At 53.1% G+C, this 23,906-nt stretch overlaps 1 protein-coding gene and 1 long non-coding RNA gene across 3 annotated transcripts in view; one reads left to right on the top strand and one right to left on the bottom strand.

Moving 5' to 3' along the window:
• UNC5B (unc-5 netrin receptor B) overlaps positions 1–23,096 on the bottom strand; it is a 90,354-nt gene extending 67,258 nt beyond the window's left edge. For both annotated transcript variants that reach the window (XM_003815956.5, XM_003815957.5), the window contains exon 1: positions 22,593–23,096. In XM_003815956.5, the coding sequence (XP_003816004.3) occupies positions 22,593–22,671 (79 nt within the window). In that variant the 5' untranslated portion in view covers positions 22,672–23,096. The remainder of the gene's footprint in view (positions 1–22,592) is intronic.
• Positions 1,962–18,430, top strand: LOC117974629 (uncharacterized). Its single transcript, XR_004664707.3, has 3 exons — positions 1,962–4,952; positions 12,361–17,657; positions 18,019–18,430. It is a non-coding gene; the product is annotated as an uncharacterized LOC117974629 (long non-coding RNA).
• Positions 23,097–23,906: the final 810 nt, after the last annotated feature.

Raw genomic sequence — 23,906 nt, 5'->3', positions numbered from 1 at the left:
CTGGCTGGCTGAAGCCTCTACCACATCCCCTCTGGGTGCTCTCCAGGCCCAAGGCTGAGGAACGCTGACCACGGAAGGAACCCCACCCTCTGTCCCCATCCCAGCCCACGCTGGCACAACCTCCAGTCCACATACCCTCTTCTTCCCGCTGAAGTGGGTCAGTCCCACCCAGGGAAACCAGTCCTCAGCTCTCTGCTGAGTTCAGGGCTCTGGCTACAGTGGGGGCTCAGCAAATGACCATCAAGCCCCCAGAGGGGTTCAGAAGGGCTGGTGCTAGAGGGAGGGCTGGTGGCTGCAGGCCTGTTAGTCCCACCCCTCCTGTCTTTCTCTGTGGTCTGGGCCCCTTCCCTGGTGGCTCCCCTAGCGAGGGGCTGTCTGCAGATAATCAGGGAACAGATTCGGAAAGAAGGAGGAAAAAAAGCACTCCGGCGCCAGACAGGATCCTTATCTTCTGGGGCGGGATGTCTGTCAGAGGCAGAGGCAGAGGCAGAGTCAGAGGCAGCGGCAGCGGCAGCAGGGCAGGGAGTCCTGCAATAGGGGCCCGGCATTGCAGCCAGGCTGGGGGAGGAGGGGCCCCCCTGGGCGCTGGGGGTGGGAAGGGCTGGCCTCTCCTTCTGGGCCAGGAGACCAGTGGGAATCTATCTGGCCTGCTGGGGAGGGGATCTGGATGCCAAATCCTGTCCCCTCAACCCAGCTTTTAGGATGAGTCTCCCTGATGTGTTCAGAATGACCCTGGGACCTCTGCAAATAGAGCAGAGGAAGAGAGGCCCAGGTTTCCAAGTCTCCCAAGTTCCTAACAAGGCAGCAGGGCCCCCAGACCCAGCAGCCTGGAACTGGCTGGGGGACTGTCTTAGCCACAAGACTCTGGCCAAGTATTCTAGCTGCATCTAGGTGCTCTCACCCGTAGAATGAGGATGAAACCCCACACGCCTCTTGCACTGAGCTATTAGGCTTCTCCCCAGGGATTCCATCTAGAAAGTGCCTTGCAAAGGGAAGGTGTGTTCTGCCTGGGGCTTTGAGCTTCCCACCCCAGGGGCTCCCTGCTGGTTCTCACACAGCTTGACAGACCAAAGGAAGGTCATACAAGGGGCTTTGCTTCTTATGCTGGTCCCCAGAATACTTTTCAGTGAAACCCCACAACATGGTGAAGGTCCTTTTCATAGAGCAGAGAGCAGGTTTTCCGATGGGGTACTGTTTCCCCAGGGCAGTCCATAAACCTTGGGACCAAGAAGCTTCGATTCCCTGGCTTGGACTTCTCTGGGCCAGGCCTGAATCTCAAGAATGAAGCCTCATCTCCGTGAGGGCCCCAGCAAAAGCCCCTGGAGGGGGCGGTGTCAAGTGCGGGCCAAGGGCACAGGCCCTAATCAGGCTCCAAATCCAGGCTCTTTTGCTGCTTCCTGGCTGTGTGACCCTGGGCAAGTGTCCTTATCTCCGCCCCCCACCCCCGAGGTTAATTTCCTCATCTATAAAATGAGGAAGATCTCTCTTCAGTGCTAACATTTTGTTAACTTCACACTTGACCTAACAGGCTCTGCCCCTGAGAAACTTGAACCGTAAAAAGAAGGGAGCCATATAACACATATAACTGTACTTGCACACTCATCAGGCAGAGAAGCATCAAATCAAGTGTGCCTGTGTGGCCTGGAGCACCCTGGGACCAGGTTCCTTTGTGGACCCTGTTTCTAATCTCCTGGCGGCCTCAGCCAAGAGCAGTTAGAGTGGGCTGGCCTCCTGCAGGAGTTGGACCAGTTCATCTCCCAGGGATGGGCTGCAGGAGGAAATGCCAGCAAGGGTCCTGACAAAGAAGGAAAGGCTTCTGTCTGGTGCTGGGGATTAAAGGCACACTCCCCTGTGCCCCACCTCCAGGTCCCTGTGCCCCACCCCAGCCCCACCAGAACCTGGCTGGCCTGTCTCCCAGCTGCCATCTGTAGGGGCTGGTCCTCATTAGCTGCTGTGGCAGCTGAGGGGCTGGGAGAGGGAGATGCAGGCTGCAGAGCTAGAAACTAAAGCCAGGCTGGGACGGTGGCCACCTCTGGAGCTAGAGTGATGGACCCTGGAGTGGGGAGGCAGAGGGAAGGGGGAGACAAGGGAGTATAGGGACGGGTGACAGGCTTGGCCAGTGGGAGAGGCAAAGGTGAGAGCTGGCTGAAGCCGCCAGCATCTTCCGGGCTGTTATTCTGGGCAACATTTTATTTATTCAGAGGCTAGGGATGCGGCTCAGCATTGGTTGGCTCAATATTTATTACAAGTGCATTGACCTTGTACTGTGGACCCCGTGATGGGGCCACCTCAGGACCCCGGGATGGGGCCACCTCAGGATCCTCATCTCCTCGGTGCCAGGACACACTTGAAAACCTGCAACGAAAAGCCGAGGGGTCCTACCTTCCTGGAAGACCACCCAGTCCAACTCTTGCTTTACCTTTGGGAAAACTGAGGTCTGAGGCAGAAACAGCCTTGCTCAAGGTCACAGGGCACACTGGTCCTTGATCCCTGTTCTCTTGGCATTTAGGCCATCAGAACGGACAAGTGCTGTGGAAGTAGAAATACTCCAGACCACATTCAGAGGGACAGCGACCTGCCCACAAGTCCCCCATCAGGTGCAGACACAGCTGGCAGAAATCCTGGAGTAAGGTCGCAGCTTTGTGTACAAGGCACTCAAGCTCCCTGAGCTTCAGTTTCTTCCTCTCCACGAGCAAGGTAATCATGCCCATCTCACAGAGTGGTTGGGAGGACTGCATGAGAACACCCTGGAAACTGTCAAGCCCCATCCTACTGGAATTGGTTTATTCACTGACATGCTGCATGGCAGGCTGTGCTGGGAAGTAAGGCAGCATGGCCATGGGGGACTGGCATCCATCCATGGCCCCTAAACCCCTTCCTTATCACAGCTACCAAGGCTAGGCAGGCGGCAACTAATAAATCGGCAGTAAGAGCTCCTTCTTAACCAACTGAAGACACGTAAATGACCCAAAGCAAGGCCAGGGCTGCCAACTGGCGGAGCTCACAGTGACATCACATGCCCATTTGCTCCAAGCCTTCCAGCAGCTGAGGTCAGCTTGCAAAGTGGCAGCCCCTCCCCCTCCAGCCCCGTGCTGAGCCAAGAGGAGCATGGCACTGCCAGGGCTGGGGCTGGGGCCGGGGCTGGGCCACCAGCTCAGGTTCCATGAGTTCCTCCCTCCTTGTGCACTCCCTCTGCAATCGGCTCTCCTCCACCCTCCCTGACTGCATTTCCCTCATGAACACAAGATTGCTACTTCTCATATAACACATACGCGGTGGTGTGAACTTCTGGTAAATGAAGATCTTATTTAAAACTGTGTGCTATCAGAGGAGGAGATGAGATAGGTTTTGACACAGCTCAGCTGGCTTGCCAGGAAAAGGAGGTGCTGGGGGGCTGTGCACAGAGCCACAGGCCATTCCTGGGAGTTCCTGGGCAGTCATCGGAGATGGGCCACAAGGCTTCTGGCAATGCTTTCAACTCATCTATGAGGGTCAAAAAGGGTATCCCTTTCTTCATCTTTGCAGGAGGGTTCAACAAGGAGGTTTCCCCATTTGAGAATTCAGTTTGCTGTGTGGAACAAGTGGCCTAACCTTGCAGGGCTTTCCAAGAATGCAGAATTTTGGATCAGAGAGGCCTTGGAGATCCTCAGGTTCCAGGGTCCTCTACCTCAGCTACACAAGAGGACCACCTGGGGGACTTTTAAAGATCCTGACGCCCAGGCCAGAACCCAAGACCAATTAAGTCAGGATCTCTGGGTGGGACCTAGGTGCCAGGTGATCCCATTGTCCAGCTAAGGTTGAGAATGACCAAGCTAGTCTCTTTTTAACATAAGTGTGCCGCAGAATCACCTGGGGTGTTTTGTCAAAATTCATATGCCCAAACCTGGCCCACAGTCCCTAAACCAGAACCTTTAGGGTAAAGGCCAGGCATGTGCATTAAAAAAAAAAAAAAACTCTTAAGATTTTTACGTGCAATTGTGGTTTTTCGTTTGCTGAGCACCTGTTCACAAGGGCCCACTGTGTGCTGGGCACTGTTCTGGGCATCGAGGGTACATTGCTGAGCGTACACAGCCCTGCGCTCCCAGGCTGGGGAGTCAACACATAAGTCTGTATTCAAACAACCATTCCAGATGGCAAGAAGTGCTGGAAGAAGAGTAAAAGAGGCAGGGGGCCAGGAAAGGACTCTCTGGAGAGGGGCCATTGGAGCCGAGACCTGGATGACAAGGAGCCAGCCACGCCAAGCTCAGTGCGAGAGCACTCCCTCCAGAGGCACGTTTGCTGATGTGTGAAATGACGACTCTATCAACGGCCGAGCCCATACTCTCGCCAACCCCCACCTCACCCCTACTGTATTTTTAGGGTGCCCAGCAGGAAATGCTTGGAAGAGGCCAGCGGGTGTCACAATGGCACCTTCTGCCCCTCAGGAAATTCTATAGGCTGCTGGGCTAAGGGGACTTTACGATGCACAGCTGAAAGCTATAAGGAATCCTATGGTTCACTAGTCCAACCCCCTCATTTAACAGACAGGGAAACTGAGGCTCAGAGAGAGGAAGTGATTTGCCTTGCTGTAGCATCTCTGCTCTGACAGGGTTAAATGGGACAATGACTTCACCATGGAGGTGGCTTGCTGCTGTCAAGCCCATTGTCTTTACCCCCAGCCACACCCCAAATCCCTGTTCCTGGCTGCTCTCCATATAAACAACCTGTGTGTTCCAGCCATGGTACAAGTCTGTGACACATCCAGGGAGCTTGAGTGGTGGGAAGGTGGGGAACCCCCACTTCCCTGCTTCCCTGCCCCATAATCTTTCTGTGGGCGGGAGGTCCTTCCTCCCACACAAGGAAACCCATGAAAGGCCAGACAGAATGGTGCCAGATAAGGCCATGGAATTTGGAATTTGGTGGGATCTAGAATTTCCCTTATGGGGAAGGCTGGTCCCAGCTGTCCACCCATGGTGAGTATCCAAAGGGAGGCTGTGCCAGGCTCCAGGGATGCGGGGGGAGGCCCACATACCCAGGGCCGGAGGCCTGATGAGGTGGGGAGGGCAAAGAGAAGGTGGCTGGTTGTCTTTGGAATGTCCCTCCCCAGAGAGGCAGGCTAGGTCCACAGGTCACTTGGTGGACAGGACATTGAAAGCAATTTTGACCTTGGCCACTGGCCTGCTCTGCTCAGTCTGATGTCCACGTTTGTGGTATAGCCAGGAGGGCTAGAGGCTAGGGGCTGCCTGTCTTCAACCTGCTTGGCCTTGGCTTCTCTGTGTGTTCAGGGGTCAGCAGCTTCCCTCGCTGAGCCATGGAGTGGAGGTAAGTTCCTGGCTCCCAAACAGGCCTGCACCCCTCCTCACTCTGACCAATCAGAGTGAGGGCCCTCAGGTTCCTCCTAATCACAGCTGAGTTCCCCTAGGGAAAACATGGAGGTAAGACAGGGTGTCCTTGAAGGACTATCTAGAATGGTCTACAATGCTTCTTTTCTTAATCTTTCTCAGCCACCAAACCAAGGCAAGAGCAGAGAGGAGGAGGTAGGGGTGAAAAGTCAGATGATAACAGTGTAGGTCAGGAGGTAGCTCTGTCTCAGTTTGCCCAGCCATAAAAGGGCAGTGAAAACACTCCCCCTGATGACTTCGTGGGGCTCTTGAGAAGCTCAGAGTCAATAAGAGGGTGTTTCTGCATGCAGTGCTCTGTGCCTGGGAGCAACAGGCATCACCCTGACCCGCGACGGTGGGACAGCCAGAGATGGCATGGGGCTGATTCTCACCACCAGCTCTTACTCAAGCCAAGGGACACGGGGCCCTCATGCACCCCTTTATAGGGTCTGCAAGACTGCGGTTCCTAAGAAGCTCTGAGAACTACACGCCCTGCCCCAGAAGCACAACAACTCCCTAGAAGGAGCCTTGGAAAGGAAGTCCAGGGAAGTGAGAGGGAGATGCCCCAAGGTCCCGGGGAATTTCTGTTTAGCCTGCCCTTCCAGCAGAGATCAGGGCCTCTGGGGGCTTGGGCAAGCGCTCTGGTCCAGTGGGCCGTGATGGGAAGGAGGGTGGATGGCTTGATCCACGCTTCCAGCGACCCCTTTCCCTTGAGAGGTCAGACCCTCAGCAGGCCCTGCCCCGCCCTCTGCAGGCTCCTCAGGATCCAGGGGCAGGGGCGGAGGAGGACACTGTCAAGGGTGTAATAAACAACTTACTGACTGGTAAGCAGAATTCTCAGGCTTGGAGCAGGACCTTCCGGCAATCATGCCCCCACCATCCTCCCAGGGTCTCCTCTGCTCTCTATAGGAGCTGAGGTCTGGCTCAGCCTCTTTTCCAGCAGACCAGCTGATCTGCCCCTGGGGCTTGTTGCTCCCCATGCACCCACAAACACCCACTCTCTCTGACCAATCCTTAAAATGGGAAAGGGGCTGACTGAGGCTGGCTGACTGGCCTGTGGGAAAGTGCCAGTTCCGTCCATCAATCAACAGCTCTTTAGCGAGACAACAATCACGTTGGTGGAGGAGTCTGCATTTTATAAAGCAGCTCCAAGTTCGATTCCCTCACCACCCAGTCACTCCACAGGCAACTCCAGAGCATCCAGCACTCCCTGGGCATTGAGGGAGGTGCGCAGGGGATAAGGCCCAGTCCCTGCCTTGGGGAGTGGGTGTAGGCTGGGCTCATGGAAGGAGCACCGAATCTGGAGTCCAAAGGCTAGGGTTGAACCCAGATGAGGCCCTGACACTAAAAGCTAGATTAGGGTGGGTCGCTTCACTTTCCCGAGCCCCAGTTTGCTCTTCTGCTAAGACCTTCCTCCCAGAGTCATCGCAAGGACTGAGTGAGACAATGCATACACAATGGCCAAGGTGGGCACAGAGGAGGCCCCGTGGGTGCCCCTCGGGTGCTCAAGCCCCCTCCACAACTGAATGTGAGGCCACAGTGTTTAATGTTTTCCCGTCTGGTAAATGAGAAATGGTATCTTGTAGTTGTTTTACAATATGTGTTTATCTAATTCTGAGTAAGTCTGTTTGAGGGTCATTGTTCTATTTTATTTTGTGCATTGTCTGTTCGTGTCTTTTTTTTCCCACCTTTCTGTTAGGGCTTGATCCTTTGTTCCTTGATATTTAAAAGCACTTTACATACCATAAATATCAGCCCTTCGTCTGTGGCATATGTTAGGAATATTTCTCTCAGTTTGTCAAGTACTTTGTCTTCTGACTTTGTTTAAGGTGTTCTGTTATTTTTTTTTTGTCGAAAATTTAAAAATGTTCATGTAATAAAACTGATCAGTTTTTTTATTTTATTGCCTCTAGATCTTAAGTCATAGTTAGAAAGCCTTTCCCACCCACAAGTTTAAAAAGGAATTTACCCATGTTTTCATTTAGTAGTTGTATCATTGTTTACATCTAGATCCCAAATCCACTTGGAGTTCATCTCTCTGTATGGTGTGAGACTTGAATCAAATTTCACCTTTTCCCACATAGCTACCCAGTAGTCCGAGCACCATTTACTAAAAAGTCTGTCTTAACCCCAGTGACCTGTGATACCACCTTTGTTATGTACTGTATTTCCATAGACATTTGGGTCTAATTCTGAACTTACTATTATCTTTGGTCTATTTGCCAATTCACACACCAGTAAGCACACTGTTTTAATTACAGAGGCTTTCCAGTATGTTTTACTATCTGGCAGGAATAGTTTTACTTCTTCTTTACCCCTTTCTAATGCTTCTAATTGACTTCTCTCATGTAATCACATTTGCTAATACCTCTAGCGGTGAATACAGGCAGAGGTGAATACCAGCAGGGTATCTATTACTGATCTTACTGAAAGTACCTTTAGTGTTTCCCCATTAAATAAGATACCAGCTTTAGGACTAGGGTATGTGTATGTGTGTGTGTGTGTGTGTGTGTGTGTGTGTGTGTATATATATGTGTATATATGTGTATATATATATGTATATATATGTGTATATATATATGTATATATATGTATATATGTATATATATGTATACAAAATTTATTTTTATTTTTATTTTGTTTCAATAGTTTTTGGGAACAGGTGGTATTTGGTTACATGGATAATAAGTTATTTAGTGGTGATTTCTGAGATTTTGATGCACCCATCACGTAAGCAATGCACACTGTACCCAATGTGTAGTCTTTTATCCCTCACCCCTTCCCACATTTCCCCCATCTCCCTAAAGTCCATTATATCATTCTTATGCTTTTGCATCCTCATAGCTTAGCTCCCACTTACAAGTGAGAACATATGATTTTTAGTTTTCCATTCCTGAGTTACTTCACTTAGAATAATGGTCTCTGGCTGGGTGCGATGGCTCACACCTGTAATCCCAGCACTTTGAGAGGCTGAGGCGGGCAGATCACCTGAGGTCAGGAGTTCGAGACCAGCCTGGCCAACATGGTGAAACCCCGTCTCTACTAAAAATACAAAAATTAGCCGGGCATGGTGGCACACACCTGTAATTCCAGCTACTCGGGAGGCTGAGGCAGGAGAATTGCTTGAACCCAGGAGGCGGAGGTTGTAGTGAGCCAATTTTGTGCCATTGCACTCCAGCCTGGGCAACAGAGCAAGACTCTGTTTCAAGGAAAAAAAAAAAGAAGAAGAAGAATGGTCTCCAACTCCATCCAGGTTGCTGTGAATGCCATTATTTCATTCCTTTTTATGACTGAGTAGTATTCCATGGTATATATATCTATCTATCTCATCTGAAAAGTATCCCTTAATTCCTATTTCTTTTAGTGTAGTATTTTATCCAAGCTTTGTTCAGCATCTATGAAGATAATAATATGATTTTGTTTCCTCAGATTCATTAATATGGAACATGATATTAATTTGGCATGTTATTAATATTAGCGAATTCATTTGGAACCACTCTTGCATTCCTGCGATAAATCAGATCTGGTCATGATGTTAAAAAGAGAGAATGGAATTGGATGCTGCTGATCAGAGCTACCATCACTAAATACTTTCTCCATCCTCTCCAAGTATTATCTGATTCCATCCTTAAGGCAGCTCTGGGAAGCAGGCTTCATGATTCCCACTTCACTGATGAGGAAACCGGGACTAACAAGAGTGAAGTTGCCTGGCAAACATCATGCAGCCAGCAAATGAAGGAGACAGGATGGGATCTTGGGTCTCAGTGATTCCAAAGACCCTAATGATACATGGGTGGTGTTATCTGGCTGTTATTCAGTTATTAAAAATGCTTATGGGCTGGGCGAGGTGGCTCATGCCCGTAATCCCAGCACTTTGGGAGGCCGAGGCAAGCGGATCACTTGAGGTCAGGAGTTTGAGAGCAGCCTGGCCAACTTGGTGAAACCCCATCTCTACTAAAAATACAAAAATTAGCCGAGTGTGGTGGCGGGCGCCTGTAATCCCAGCTACTTGAGAGGCTGAGGCATGAGAATCACTTGAACCCGGGAGGCAGAGATTGCAGTGAGCCAAGATGGTGCCACTGCACTCCAGCCTGGGTGATAGAGCAAGACTCAGTCTCAAAAATAAAAAATAAAATAAATAAAAATAAATAAAAATGCTTATGATCTGATAAGATTTTGGAAAGATAATATCTCTGTAGGAACTAGGGGGTGGGGAGGAGGAGACTCTATTTGTCCTAGAAGCTTGAGTGGTCCTCCTCAACCCACCACAGGCTCAGCAGAGGAGCCGTGTGAGGGGCTGGCAAGGTGTGGCCAGCCAGGTGTGCTGCCAGCAGGTAGTGTCTGCAGGGTGTCCTCAAGTCTGTGTGGCACGGTGGCAAGCAGTCCTCAAGACCCATGTCCCCTTCCAACTTGAGCTTCTCTCTGCCTTGGCATTTACGTCTCAGGCTCTGAACAGTGTGGGAGCAACTCAGAGAGTGAAGACTGGTCCAGGGATGTGGTGGGCTGGGAGGGAACAAAATGCAGAGAAGAAAACTCTAACTCTCTACTCCCTGCTGGTCCTGCCTGCCCCGTTTTCTAAGAATGGGCAGCCGGCCGAGGGATTATGTAACTTCTGGTGGGCATGGCAGATGGTGTGCTGGCTCAGACAGTATCAAACCCAGCACTGACACTAACCTTCTCTGACGTGGCACCCGGGCCTCCTCCGCTCTGGGATGTGGGGTGTGCAATGGGGTCAGGGTATGAGGGCACAAAGATGGATGAGAAGTGGCTAAAACTCTTGTCACTTAGCTCAACAGCTGTGGCCAGCCAGGCATGGGAGAAGCCAGGGAAATGGGCACGTGGGCCCTCTCATCCCTGCCACACAGGCAGCAGTTCCCAGGATGCACCGCATAGTCCAGGGACTGTTCTGCAGGCCTCCTGCTGCCTCAGATCAGCGACCCCTGTGGGTTTGGAGAACAGTTTCTGAAGCACCTCTCTGGGTGTTTTCTCACTTGGCCCCACCTGGCATTCAGCTTCTTTTGTTCCTTTTGCTGATGGGTAAACTGAGGCTCAAAGAAGGTGGGTGAGATTTGCGTATCACACAGAGACAGATTTGGCCTTAGAGCTGGAGATTCCAGACTCCTAGTCCAGTGCTCTTTCCAAATGTGTATAACAAGGCAGGCTCTCCCAAATGTGTATAACAAGGCAGGCTCTCCCCTCGCTGATAACCCTCAGACGATTACCAAGTCACCCCACAGGCCTTCCTGAACTGTATCCATGGTGCTTTACAGCGATGGGCTTTGAAGGCTGGAAGGCATCTCAGAAGTCTGTAGGATAACCCTACTGTACCTTATGTCTAATATGCCCATGTCAAGAAGGGAATATCAGAAAGAAAGAAGGCGGGCTCTGTGGATTTGGGATCCAGCAATCCAAAATCCCACTAGAAGGCAGGATCCAGCAATTTGTGGATTTCCTTCTGGGTGGAAAGGAAAGAAAACCGACCTTCACTGACCATGCCCATTTCCTTTAATGTCCCCACAACCAATCGGGGGCCCAGTTTATAGTGAGGAGATGCAGGCTCATGAAATTGCAGTTAGTGATGGGGCCAGGACTTGAACCCAGGTTTTCTGATTCCAGGGCAGAACCTCTTCATTTGGACAGAGGAAGCTCAGAGAGGGAAAAGGACTGGCCCAATGTCACAAAGCAGATTAGCTACATGGCTAGGATTAGAATCCAGTTTTTTATTTCCAAAAAAAGAAAAAAAAGAATCCAGTTTTCCCAATCCTCAACTTGGGGCTTTTTCTGCTGTCATTTCGTGTGTGTGTGTGTGTGTGTGTGTGGCTTTTTCTGCTGTCATTTCATGTGTGTGTGTGTGTGTGTGTGTGTGTGTGTGTGTGTGTGTGTGTGTGTCTACATATAGAAGTGGGATGGACCAGGAGGAAAATGTGGGGCTGGATCAAATTTGCAGCAGGGGTCACTGTGCCCAGCAGCCCCGGCTTTCCTGGTGTGTGTGTGTGTGTGTGTGTGTATGTCGGTGTGTGTGTGTCTGTGTCTGTGTCTACATACAGAAGTGGGATGGACCAGGAGGAAAATGTGGGGCTGGATCAAATTTGCAGCAGGGGTCACTGTGCCCAGCAGCCCCGGCTTTCCTGGGCTGCCAGGGAGGAATTCCAGATCAGCCTCTGGCAGGGACTCCTGACAAGGACCAGTGAGCCACCAGCTGAGGATGGTCACTGGGCCAGGCTTGTTGCTGTCTGGGGGATGTTTAATCTCCCAAAGATGTCAGTACTGGACATGGTGCCACCCAGAGTCTGTATCAGCCAGACCCCATGGCCAGAACTGCTCTCCTGCACCAAGCCCAGCTCCTGCTAAGAAGCTGGTAGCAGTTGCTATAGAGGGCTGAGGCCTGGAGTCAGATCTGGCCATGGCCTTTAGATACACCTGCTCAGCCCACACTTGCTCTCAGGCCTCACGGCCAGTTGTCCATGCGGTGAGCATTCTCTTGAGCCACAAGAAGGCAAGGTGGGGAGAAGTGATAATGGGCTTGTGGCTACAAGTAGGAAACAAACATTTTAAAGTGGCCTGGACCAACTGTGCCTTACAAGGGCCACCTTGCAGATAAGTACAAAATTTACCAGCCCAGCAAGTGTCTGCCAGTCTACTTTCTCTATGTAAAGGGGTCCAGGGCACTTGACTGCAAAACTTGGTTAATTCTCTGTGGCTCTGCTGGATTTAGTGAATAAATTCCTTCCTACCTAGGGGCTCTGATCACTGAAGACTTGGCTCTGGCTTCCACCATGTTGGGTACACAGTAAGTGCTCAAAGAAAGCAAGCAGCAGATAATGAAGGGAGGGAAGCAGGCAGGCAGGAGTGGAAGGCTGGAAGCAAAGGAAAGAAAAAATCTTCTAATTCTTTGGTTACTCATCCACAGCAGCAGGTCCACGCACAGCTGGGACAAAATCACAGCTACTTCTCGGGTGAGTAAGGCCTGACCATGAGTTCTCATTCATCCATTCTACAGAGATTTATTCAGTACCTTCTGGGTGCCAGGAATCCACACGAGTGAGCCAAATCAGGCCCAGCCTCCCTAGTCACCTAGTGCCATGGCTGCTCTGCCATCACCTAGTCGTTTCAATCCATGCTGCCTGCCCCTGCTGAACCTGTCTCCCCAACCCTGGAGCCCTGGCTTGGTGACAAGGAAAAGGAAAGAACGCAGGCTGCCCCATCCGACAGACTCCCACCCCACCACAGGTCACTGCTCACTCCGAATGTCACTCTGCTCTGCTGTGTCACAGAATGACCAAAGGTAGGACAGGGATGGGGGAGGGGGTCAGGGACAACTTTCCTGGAATTCCTGACTCAATTTCTTGTAAGCTCTGCATCCTGCATGGGTGTCCAGGTCCCCAGCCAGGCAGGCGGACGCCTCTGATCGCATTACAGAGCTGCTTTCCTTTGGGCTTTGTCTCCTGAAGGCAGTAATGCCTCCAGATGCCGCTTGGGGCCTCTGGGGGTTGCAGGCTCCTGGGTGATCTCAGCAGAAGACTCCCTGGGGATGCCTCCTGGGTCAGGGCAGGCCCAGGTGAACACCAGCGACCAGAAAAAGCAGCTTCTCTCTTCCTGCCCCTCTCCTTGGCTCTCTGGCCAACCTGGAAACTGCCACTTTGGGACTCTCTGTCCCACTGTTCTGCCCAGAGATGCACAGGGAGAGAATCAGGGCCCAGGCCCAGCCCTAGCCCTATCCAGAGGTCAGCCAGATCGGGGGGGGGGGGGTGGGGTGGAGGAGGGGCAGGAAGAGAAGGGAAGGCAATGGAAATCCACAGAGCACCCACTCTGCCAAGACTGTATATGTGTGTGTTCACATCACATCAGCACCTGGTGAAGGTGGTGGAATCATGCCTATCTCATGAATTGGGAAGCTGAGGCACAGAGGGTGAGCCACCTCTGGAAGATTCAAATCCTAAAGGCTGGGGCTCTTTCCACTGTACTAAGAGACCTCTGGCCCTAGAAGTCTTGAGTTGCTAGATGATCAGACACGAGTCAGAAGCTGAATGTAGAATTTGTCTCCTGGGTAGATGTGCCAGACATTCACACCCATACCTTCACGTACACATCCCCTACCAGGGCCACACTCTCCATTTACCCAAAGTCTCTCATCTTTCAAGGGCCAGTCAAGTGCAAACCTTCCCTCTTCCAGGAAGCCTTTTCTGACTGCCCAGACCACAAGAGCTTCTTCCTCTCAACATCCAGACATTTCCCTTCGTTCCACGCAACACATGGTGCCCATATGATGATGATGATGATGATGATGATGATGATGATGACAGTAGTGAATGTCACTGAGCACTTCAGAATATGCAACACACTTTTAAGCATGATCTCATTTATCCCCAAATCTAATGAGATTGGTGCTGTTACTACTCCCATTTTACAAATGAAGGAACTAAGCTCAGAACTAAGCTCAGAGAGGGTAAGCAACTTGCTCTAAGACACACAGCCAGATGGTGGCACTGCCAGGATTTGAACCCAAGTAATGTGACTGCACAGCCTGCCCTCTAAACATCGCGCAAGACCCCTCCCAAGACACACACATCTTGGCTCATGCTTGAATGATTCATATCTGTTGCATCACCCTAATCCCCCTTGCACCCCAGCATCACAGGCCAGGCACTTGGCCCATGCTTCAAGAAGCAGCACAAAGCCCATCAGTTCTTCAAGAGTCAGGCCCATGGTTTTTAAGCTTCTGACCGTGGAGCTCAGCACTTGCTCAGGCTGAATGAATGGGCATGTGCATCAGGTTTTAGGGTGGGCTGGTGTTCCGATACCCTACATGGAGACAGGAGTCCTCATTCCCCAACCCCCAAGATTGGCCTCCCCCTGCCTCTGAGAAATGAAGCTATGCATGACACGGGGGCCAGGCCTGCGAAGTCTGTCCCTAACACCCTCAACAGGGCGCACTTGAGCTTCGGAGTGGGTGACAAGGGGGGGGGACCATGGGCCCCTTCTCGCACATGCCCAGGCTGCCTCTGCCAGTGGAGCCCTTCTCTACCTCCTGGGCCCTGCTTGGCATCTGGGGTTCTCAGTTTCTGAAGCAGGAGATGCTTATGGAGCAGGAAAAAGGGACCGAGTTCCCAGAGGGTGATTTATGGCTTCGGTGAGAGAGACACCCAGGGCTGCATAATGCGTGCAAGGGCATTCCAGTCAATATATTGACTTTCCAGAGGGGCCTCTGTAAACACAAGTGGTTCTGGACCTCGGCTACCTCTGTTTCTTTCTGACTGCTGGAGCCTCTTCAGATAGAACCAGACAAAAACCCCACATCCTGTATGGATCATCCTTCCACCTCTGCCCCACTCCGGACTTACAGATGGGAAGAGAAACCAAACAATCAGAACCCAGAGAGGGAAAGGCACTTGCCCAGGGTCTCACAGCAAATGAAAATCAAGAGCCAGAGTCTACTAACTCCTCGGCCAGGAGCAGCTGAGACTCCTGGTCCTGACCTCCCAGCTTTCACTCCCGTGGAGGAAGATGATGATGCATTGCTGGGCTCTCTCCGGGGCAGGCTGCATGCCAACAGGCCCTGAGTGATCGCTGTGTGCCGGGCACTGTGCTAAGGGCTTTACCATACATCAGCTCATGAGACTCTCAAGGCAATTCTGAGGATGATGTTATTATTACCCCCATTTTACAGATGAGAAAATGGAGGTACAGTCCAGTTAGGTGAGCTGCCCAACGTCACCAAGTTAGTCAGTGACAATGCTGGGAGGCCGTGTTAACCTCCTTAGAATTCCAATTGGCAATGCCATGCACTCTTCTGCACCCGCAGCTAAGGCCCCGGGGAGAGGTGTGTGTGGAAAGAGAGCAGCTGGGGGTTCCCAGAGGTGGTGATGACAAAGGATCTCCCCACCCCTACCCCTGCCAAATGGCTCACAGAAGTGCTAGGTGGATTCCATCCTTCCCCTTCTTACCCACTTTGTGTTCTCTGGTGGGGGCAGGGCAGAAAGTAGGGAGATACCTCCCCATGTCTCCATCCCCAATATGATCCCTACCAGTGCTTAGAAAGTATTTTCTGGGCTTGTTCCACCTTTGGGAGCCATACAGAGAGATCCAAGAAGAAGGCCTTTTGCCTCCAGGGCCTGCCATGGTCCTAGCCCACAGAGTCAGAAGCAGCTGAGAGGGTTCGTGACCCAAGCGCACACATTCAGTAGAACCTGGGATGCTGGGAGGTGGAATGGGGCCAGAGGGTTTGTTCTCCAAGGATTGGTGTCCACCTCAAGATAGTGAACACAGCAGATGCTAACAGGGGCAAATTTCCCAAGAGTAAGGAGAGGTCGGCTGGCACCCCCGCCCACATACCCAGCTAGCTAGCCCCCATCCCATCCTCTCTTCAGGACATGCTCTCAGAAGGACTGGAAAAGGACAGTCAAGGTCTGGCACTCATCACCCGCCCCAGGAAGCCCCATGCCTTACAACCTTGGCTCTGCTATGCTCTTCCCTGCATATCATCTGTCACCCTCACATGGCATCTGCAATGCTCTGAATGCCACTTAACATTTCTAGAGTGGACATCAGCAACACTTACAGACAGCACCTCCTCGAGGGCTGTGGCCAGGGCTGCTTAGGAGTTCTGACCTTGTGATGGTTAATACTGAGTGTCAACTTGATTGGATGGAAGGATGCAAAGTATTGATCCTGGGTGTGTCTGTGAGGGTGTTGCCAAAGGAGATTAACATTTGAGTCAGTGGGCTGGGAAAGGCAGGCCCACCCTTAATCTGGGTGGGCACAATGTAACCAGCTGCCAGCACAGCTAGAATATAAGCAGACAGAAACATGTGAAAAGAGAGACTGGCCTAGCCTCCCAGCCTACATCTTTCTTCCGTGCTGGATGCTTTCTGCCCTCGAATATCAGACTAGAAGTTCTTCGGTTTTGGAACTCCGACTGGCTCTCCTTGCTCCTCAGCCAGCAGAAGGCCTATTGTAGGACCTTGTGATCGTGTGAGTTAATACTTACTAAACTCTCCTTTATATATATATTAGTTCTTTCCCTCTAGAGAACCCTGACTAATATAAACCTGGGTCCCAGTCCTGTCTCTTCAGCCTTCTAAGTGAGAGCTTCCACCTTCTCGGTGAGTTCTTACAAGGACAAAGTGAGACTGCACATATAAAAGGGTTTTGTAAACTGTAAAGCAACATGCACACCAGGGTGGGGCGAGGGACTGTGATTTTCCTGTAGGCCTCCCTGCTCCAGAACAGTCCATCTTATCCTAGAGTTGAAGTGATGGAAGTCCTTCCTGTGGACAGCCCTGGGAAAGCAGGTAAGCGCTTCTGTGACCAAGAAAGTGGTAACGACAGTGGAGTCCAGCATGTGTGTGGGTGTGTCTGTCCTCTTTCAATTGCTACCGCTGAGAGTCCCAGGCCCCAGCCACGTCAGCCTGAGATGGGGTTCTCCATTGGGGATCCCACCCACTCAAGCTCTGCTGGCCCCTTCTCCAGCAAACTCTAGAGGAGAACTCACTCCCTTTGGGGGAGACAGGCTGAAGCATAAGCTGACCCAGGTCAGAGAGCAGATCTCCAAACCACAGCCACTCCCATGCTCTGGGGAAGCTGGGAGTTGACTGCAGAAGACTCCAGGTCTGGGACTCCGATCTTCCTGGGGGCAGCAGCCCAAGCTGCTGGGCTGGCTTAGGGTCCATCTCTGCCAACCTTCCTCCCGCTGGAGCACCAGGACCCACCTGCAGGCAGGCCTATCCCATCCGCACTCAGCAGGGGAAGCTGTCCTCTGCCCTTCCAACAGCAGAACCTGGCACTCAGGCCAAACCCTGCTCACAGTGCAGGTGTGGGGCAAAATGAGGTCTCTTAAGTGCTGATGGGCAAATGGCCTGGGTCCCATCCTGAAGTGGAATCCCCAACGGAATACAATGGATGGAGCTTCCCATGCCCCGTGGTGACTCACTGTCTCCACATTACACATACCTATTTATACACAAACACACCACAAGTGTGCCCATGTGACATTGCCCACCCCCCACACACCCAAACACACACACAGCCTATACATCACACCTCCTGAGTTACAAAAGGCACAACCCTCCTCAAACACACATCCATCCTCCGGCACACACCCAGTCCATGCCTCGCCCCCACGCACACCTGACATCCCAGTGCAACACCACACCCACCCTCCCCTCCCTGCAAACTCCCACCTCCGCCCACCTGCTTAATACACATTCTCACCCCCCACACACTCCCTAATACATACTCTCACACCCACAAGCCTGCCTTCTTGGAGAAGTGAGCCGAGCCGTGCAGCGCCGCGAAGGGGTAAGTTGCAAGCACTGGGGGCAGCCTGTTCTGGGAGGTGAGAAGGAGGGCGGCTCCGTGCACTCACTCGCTAGGCGGTGGCGTTAGAGCTCCCGGGGCTCCAGCAGACCGATTTAGCTCGGCTGGGGAGGGAGGTGGAGATGGGGACTGGGGGTGGGGGACGCAGGAGAGGGTAGAATCCAGCCCCACAAGCGGCGGCGATGCTAATCAGGCCACTAAGTTGGAAAAGGTAAATTCGGGCGCTCCCAGCAGTCCAGCGCTTTTGGAGAGAAGGAAGAGGAAACAAAAGGGGTGGGGGTGGGGGAGCGGGGAGGCGGCTGATTTATGCCTGCACTTCAGCAAATATTTTCGCTGCCATTAGCATCCCCGAAGACCGGGAGGAACGCCGCGGGGACCTGTGGCTTAGCGCGCTCCGCCCGGGCTTGTCTGCCCGCGGGGGCGCAGCGGCTGAGGCGGCTCCGGGCCGGAGTTCCAGTCAAGCGCCACCCAACTCCCAGTCGGGGGCCGAGGCCAGCGCCGGGATTCCAGCTTCTCCCAAAAAGATCCTGCCTCAGGGAAATGCATGGAGCCGGCGGAAAAGCCCGCGGCGCCCCCGGCGGATCGCAGACCCTAAGGGGGCGGGAGGTGGCGCCCCAGTCCCAACCTCTTGAGCCAACCCAGTGGGTGGGAAGTGCCCGTACCCTAGGCCTTCCGGAAAGTGTTCTCTCCTTGTATTATTCTAATTACGGTATTTTTAATTTCCTTAAAAAAATAAGAAACAGAAAAGCACAGAACGCACTTGTTTGGTTTCATTTTGCCTTCACAGCTTTAATGACTCTATTTGTGGAAGCTGTTTAGGAAACTGGTGAGGAGGAGAAGGAGGAGGACGCCAAGAGAAGCGCCAGCTCTGGCCTGAGCGCCGGCTTTCTCCTCCCTACCCTCTGGGGGCCATCTGCCCAGGCAGCAGTTTCCCTGGGCCCAGGCTCCCACCCCCAAGTCCCAGCCTATGACCCAGCCCCCTCTGCCCTTTCCTGAAGGCGGCAGTGGCCTCCAAACTGTGTCCTTTCCACCCAACCCCAACTCTGAGGGTCAAAAGACGGGCTGCCTGCAGGCCCTGGGGGAGGGAGGTACCAGCACTGTCTATTCAGAATCACTAACCTGGTCCGAGAGCACTTGGAATGGAAATGATCCATCTCCCCCCAGCCCATCCCCAAAGTCTTAGGCAGCCCACAAACCTCCTTAGAAAACCTCTGTGGCTCAGGGAATGGGGCGTAGGAGGCAGACCTCGTCTTAAGCCTGACACCCAGGAAAAGGGTCACTAGACCTGCGGTCCAGGAGAAACTCAACAACAAAGAGAGGTGGGGGAGGGCACTGGCTCCTAAAGCTTTGAATATAAGTAAAAAGTAAAAACATATTCTGTCCCCAACTCTACAAATGGGTGCAGAGCTCTAAAATGCTAATGTTTATTTGGCCATGCAGCCCAAGGGAGCTTGGCTTGTGACCTGTCTCCCTTCCCCAGGTCAGGGCAGTTGCTCAGGAGGCCAATGCTGGGGGTTGGGGGAGCCACCTTTGGGCACTTGCCTGGTCTCAGAGCTTCACTCCTGACCTTTGGCTCTGCCCTGTTCCCCCTCTCCTGGAACACCTCTTCACCCTCCCAACTCTCAACCTCTTTCCTCCATCCTGCCATGAGTTCCAGTCTAAAGCAGCCATCAAAGCGATCTTATCTTTAGCTGCCTGCCTTAAGTGGTGCCTCAATTTCAGAGTCTCAAGCCCACACCCATGATGGTGGGTCTCCAGTCCAGATGGAATGAAGGAGCTAGAAGCACTAGATTGAGGTTGTGAGGCCTCAGTTCAAGTCCTGGTGCTACCGGTGAGTCCCAGTGTGACCTTGGGCAAGTTGGCCTGTCCCAAAGTGTCAACAGTTAAATAAATGGATTGGAAAAGAGGGGAACTGTTTTATCCTACAGAATTCCCTGTTTGTGGGGGAGGGGAGAGAGGTGGAGGAGAGAGATTACAGGAGAAATTCCTCCCCTGCAGTGGTACTTTCACTTTAATGAGAAAACCCATTAAGACACTTGATTTTCCATTTGTTTAAGTGAGATGGGTGTTTGCTACAGTGAGTGCAGAGGGAGACAAGGACAGGCTATCATTGTGTGTGCACAGGCGCACGCACGCGAGCACACACACACACACACACACACCAAGCAGAGACACTACAAAAACTGTGATTTTAATTGCACCTTAAAAAGAAGTATTATCTTGACACCTCGACTCCTTCTCAACCATCCCAGCCAGAGGCCATGGAAAGGCTCATTAAAAGCTCCAGGAAGGGCTGAAAGGTGGGGTGGGAGGAGATTTCCAGGGCCAACCAGAGCTTTTGAAGTGGCCTTTTCTGGCTAGTCACTTGCTGACATTACCTTCTAAGGGTCTGGGGTTTTATGGTTCCAGTTTTGATTTCTCCAGCATCAGACTTTACAGCTTAAAAATATTCTCAGTGCTGTAAAGGGAGCTCATTCCCATATTCACCAGGGATGGGGTGGGGTGGGGAGGAGAAAGAGGTGCCTGCCACTTGAGGGGAGCTTGGACACCCCCAGTAAAGATCCCTCTTTGCAGAGAGAGCCTCGCCTGCCTCAGTCTGTTATGAGTCTCATGGCAGAGGGGTGGGTGGATAAGAATAGGAGGGAGGGTCTGCTGGGCTTGAATCAGTCTGGCTATTGGACAGGAGCCCTTCACACGTCTTCAATCTGTGGCCAAGTGAAGGCAAGATTTGGAGAAAGCCAACACTCTGGCCTTGATTTTCCCCATCAGTGAAATGGAGCTTGTGAAGGATCCACTGGAAAAACCCAAAGAACATTCTGAAAGAATGATGCTCTGTGCCTGTGGCATTAGAGAAAAACAAGATTGTGTGGGAGGAAGGGACATGGTCTCCCTCCTGAAGGCAGGTTTCTAAGGGCCACACATTCTGGGCAATGAGAAGGCTGCAGGCCGACCCCACCAGTTGGCCCCTCTCCAGGCTGGTGGGCAGGCAGCTCCTGCCGCGCTAAGTAATGAGCACAATTCCAACACCGCTTCTGCTCGCTGGTGAGAAATCAAAGCCGGGTATTAGAGGCCATTTCTGACTGGGCACCATTCGTGCCCAAATCCATCAAAGCCCTGGGCCTGGGGTTTCTTCTGGGGAAGGTGGGGGCTGGATGCTTTGTTAAGCAGGAAATGCAGGCCACCCCCAGCCTTCCTGGCCAAGCCCACCCACCCAGAGAACTATAGGCCAACCAGTCTTGTCTTTCTCCTACAGCAGCCCCTCATTCCTGGTAACCTAAGTATTTATTCCTGATCCCACTGTCCTGCTGGTACAAAAGCAGCTTCCCAAGACACAACCCTGCCCATGTGCCATTTACAGAGACTTCACCCTACCCTTCAATCATCTCCTCAAACCCCCTCCAACCAGAAACCAACACCCCAACCAAGCACCTCCCACGTCTAACTGCACCCTTTAAAACAAGGTTGGACATTCAGCAGCCTGCCTTCCCCATCCCCATCATTACCTTCCAACTTCAAAACACTGCTTTAAATACCAGAGTCTGCCCAAATCATAATTAACTTGGATCAAATGGTTGAGTGTTGTAACTCTACTGCACAGGACTTGCACCAGAAAAAAAAAAAAAAAAGTGGGGAATGTGCTAAAGCCAAGCCCTCACTCCTGGCCGTGGGAATCACTAATTCCAGAATGAGGAATCTTTGGCTATGGAGGGGGGAAGGGCGGATGTCAACTTCGCAGCAGGAGGTAGGAGGTGGGGAGGGCTGCGTCATGTCGTCCACTTTCTGCTCCAGTTTTCCTGCTCCATTCTCAGCCTCAACTCAGAGAGGACTCCGTGCAGGAGGCCCCGTCCCCACCTGGCTCCGGAGCCGAGGCGCCCGGCAGCCGTGGCCAGCCCACTTGCTTGGGTTCGGGTACCAGAGAGAGGCTGGCTCCATTCAGTCCACAGCCTCCCCGAGAAGACGCAGCCCAGCCAGCGACGCCGGGTCCAGCTACAGGACGAGCGAGAAACGTATTCATCCACGGCGAGAGAGGCGGGTTAGGGACTTTATTTCGGAGCCCACCAGTTCGCTGAAGTCATCTTGGTGGGTCCAGAGCGGGCGCTGTACCAAGGAGAGCGCACCTAGTCTGTTCCCCGGACAGCGAGAATGTCAGTGACCCATTTAAAAGGAAACTCCGCAGGATCGCTAAGAACCCCTACCCGCATCCAACACACACACACACACACACACACACACACACACACACACACTCCAACACTCAGAAAATAATAATAATAATAATAATAATAATAATAATAATAATAATAATTCTTCCAGACCTGCGGGCCCAGCGATCTCGGGGAAAGCCATGTGTGCAAGACTTAGCCCTCCCCGCTTCAGGAGCCCTGCAAGCCGGCCTGCCGAGGCTGCCGGAGCGCTTCCTGTGTTCAGCAGGTCTTTTCGCTCTCTCCCTCTAGTCTGCAGATTCCTGTCCCTATAGCGCCTAAGAGCCTAGGCGAGCCGGGACCAGACTAGTAAGTTACCGGCGTACGGCAGCGAGCGCACACCTTGCTTATGTAGCCAATGTTCTTTTACGGGGCGGATGCCAGGCGCGCGGAGAGCCGGGCGTCCCCAGGAGGCGGATCCTCCCGGAGACTCAGACCCTGACTCCTACACCCCTTCCAGGGAGAAGAAGGGATCCCTTTCAGGAGCGAGCAGGGAGCTTTCAGCTTACTGTGAACCCCCTTCCCTGCTCCCCCCTCCCGCGATGTGGATGCGCCATTGCCCACTTTGGGAGGCAGTAAAATCTACCTTCTAACTTGGGCGCCCTTGCCGCTTTTCCTGCGCGCATCGATGCGACGAAAGACCACCTCAACTTCAGGACAGAGTGAGGCGCAAGGGTCCCCTAGCCCCGCGCCCCCAGGCCCGATCGCTTCCTACCTGCTTGGCTCAGCCTCGGGTCCCAGCAGAGCAGCAGTGCCAGCAGCAGCGCGCCCCGAGCTCCGCTCCGGGCCCACATGCTCCCGCGGCCCGGTTCGGGCGCCTCTCCCCCAGGGCTGTCTCCCTGGCCCCAGTCTCGCCGCCGCCGTCTCCGCCGCCGCCGCCTCCTCCTCGCCGTCCTCCCCGGCGCCCGGCAGCGCCAGCCCGTGCCTTCCGTGGGGGCAGCGGAAGCCACGCTGCGCGGAGGGCCGCCTGGCACTCGGAGCGCGGTGGGTGCCTGGCGCCGGCTCTCGAACCAGGCTCCGGCGCGCCCCTCTGGCTCCGGGTCTCTGAGCGCTCGCCTGGCTCCGGCGCTGTGCCTCCGAAGTTGCGCGACCGCTCAGTGGCGCTCGCAGCGGCGGCGCCGCGCAGTCCCAGCCCCAGTGCGCGCCTCTCGGAGCCCCGCGGCTGCGTGCGGCTCCGGCGCCCTAGCCGGCCCCAGCCGCCTGCCACAATGCCGAGCGCCGCCGCTCGCTCGCCGGAGTGAGTTCGCCAACCGAGGGGACCGCGCGCGGCCGGGGCGGGGCCTGGGCGGCCGAGGGCGGAGCCGGCAGGGGGACCTTGAGGGGGGATCCGACGGCCATCTGGGCGCGGCCGCGGCAGAGCTGGGGGACCCGGGGGGAGGGTCCTCGCGAGACGCTGGGCGCAGCGTTTTGAAAAACCCGGCCGCTGGAGAATGGCTGGACGTGGAGGCGGCCCAATTTTCGCTCCCCCAAATTAAGGAAATCTGGCTTTGCGCCTTCATTTGGCTTGGCCATGTCAGCTTTCTCCTCTGATTAAACATAGGACTCTCACTTTTGGCTCCCCTGTCTGTAGTATGCGCTCTGCCTTCCACATGTGGGGGTCTTTCCAAAAAAAGGCTCCCAAAATGAGAACACCCAAGTCCTGGTTACGCGGGGGCTTACAGCGATATGAAGCTGGGTATAGATTAGGATCATCCTGGCTGGCTCTGCTTGTCTGTATGATCTCCGGCAGAACTGTTAACCCCTGGAAACCCTCCAGCACTCTGATCCTGCGTTGTTGTAAACTAGCCTCCTACCTGACAGTGGGACAGCCATTTTTGGCTCAGTGTAAACTTGGACTCTGCCCCTTATTTACTGTGTGACCTTGAACAAGTTACTTAACAATTCTGTTGCTCCCTTCATCATCATCTGTAAAATGGAGGAAAAGGATAACTATTTCATAAGGGGGTATAGAATTAAATTTTAAAACTTGTGTGGAAATTGCAGTGCAAGTGTCAATAATCTCTTTCCAAGATTCTCCCCTCCCAGCCAG

The sequence above is a fragment of the Pan paniscus genome, chromosome 8, assembly GCF_029289425.2.
Source record: "Pan paniscus chromosome 8, NHGRI_mPanPan1-v2.0_pri, whole genome shotgun sequence".
In the NCBI taxonomy this organism is placed as follows: Eukaryota; Metazoa; Chordata; class Mammalia; order Primates; family Hominidae; genus Pan; species Pan paniscus.
The sequence above is the reverse complement of the archived record's forward strand: the minus strand, read 5'-3'. Positions and strand labels throughout refer to the sequence as shown.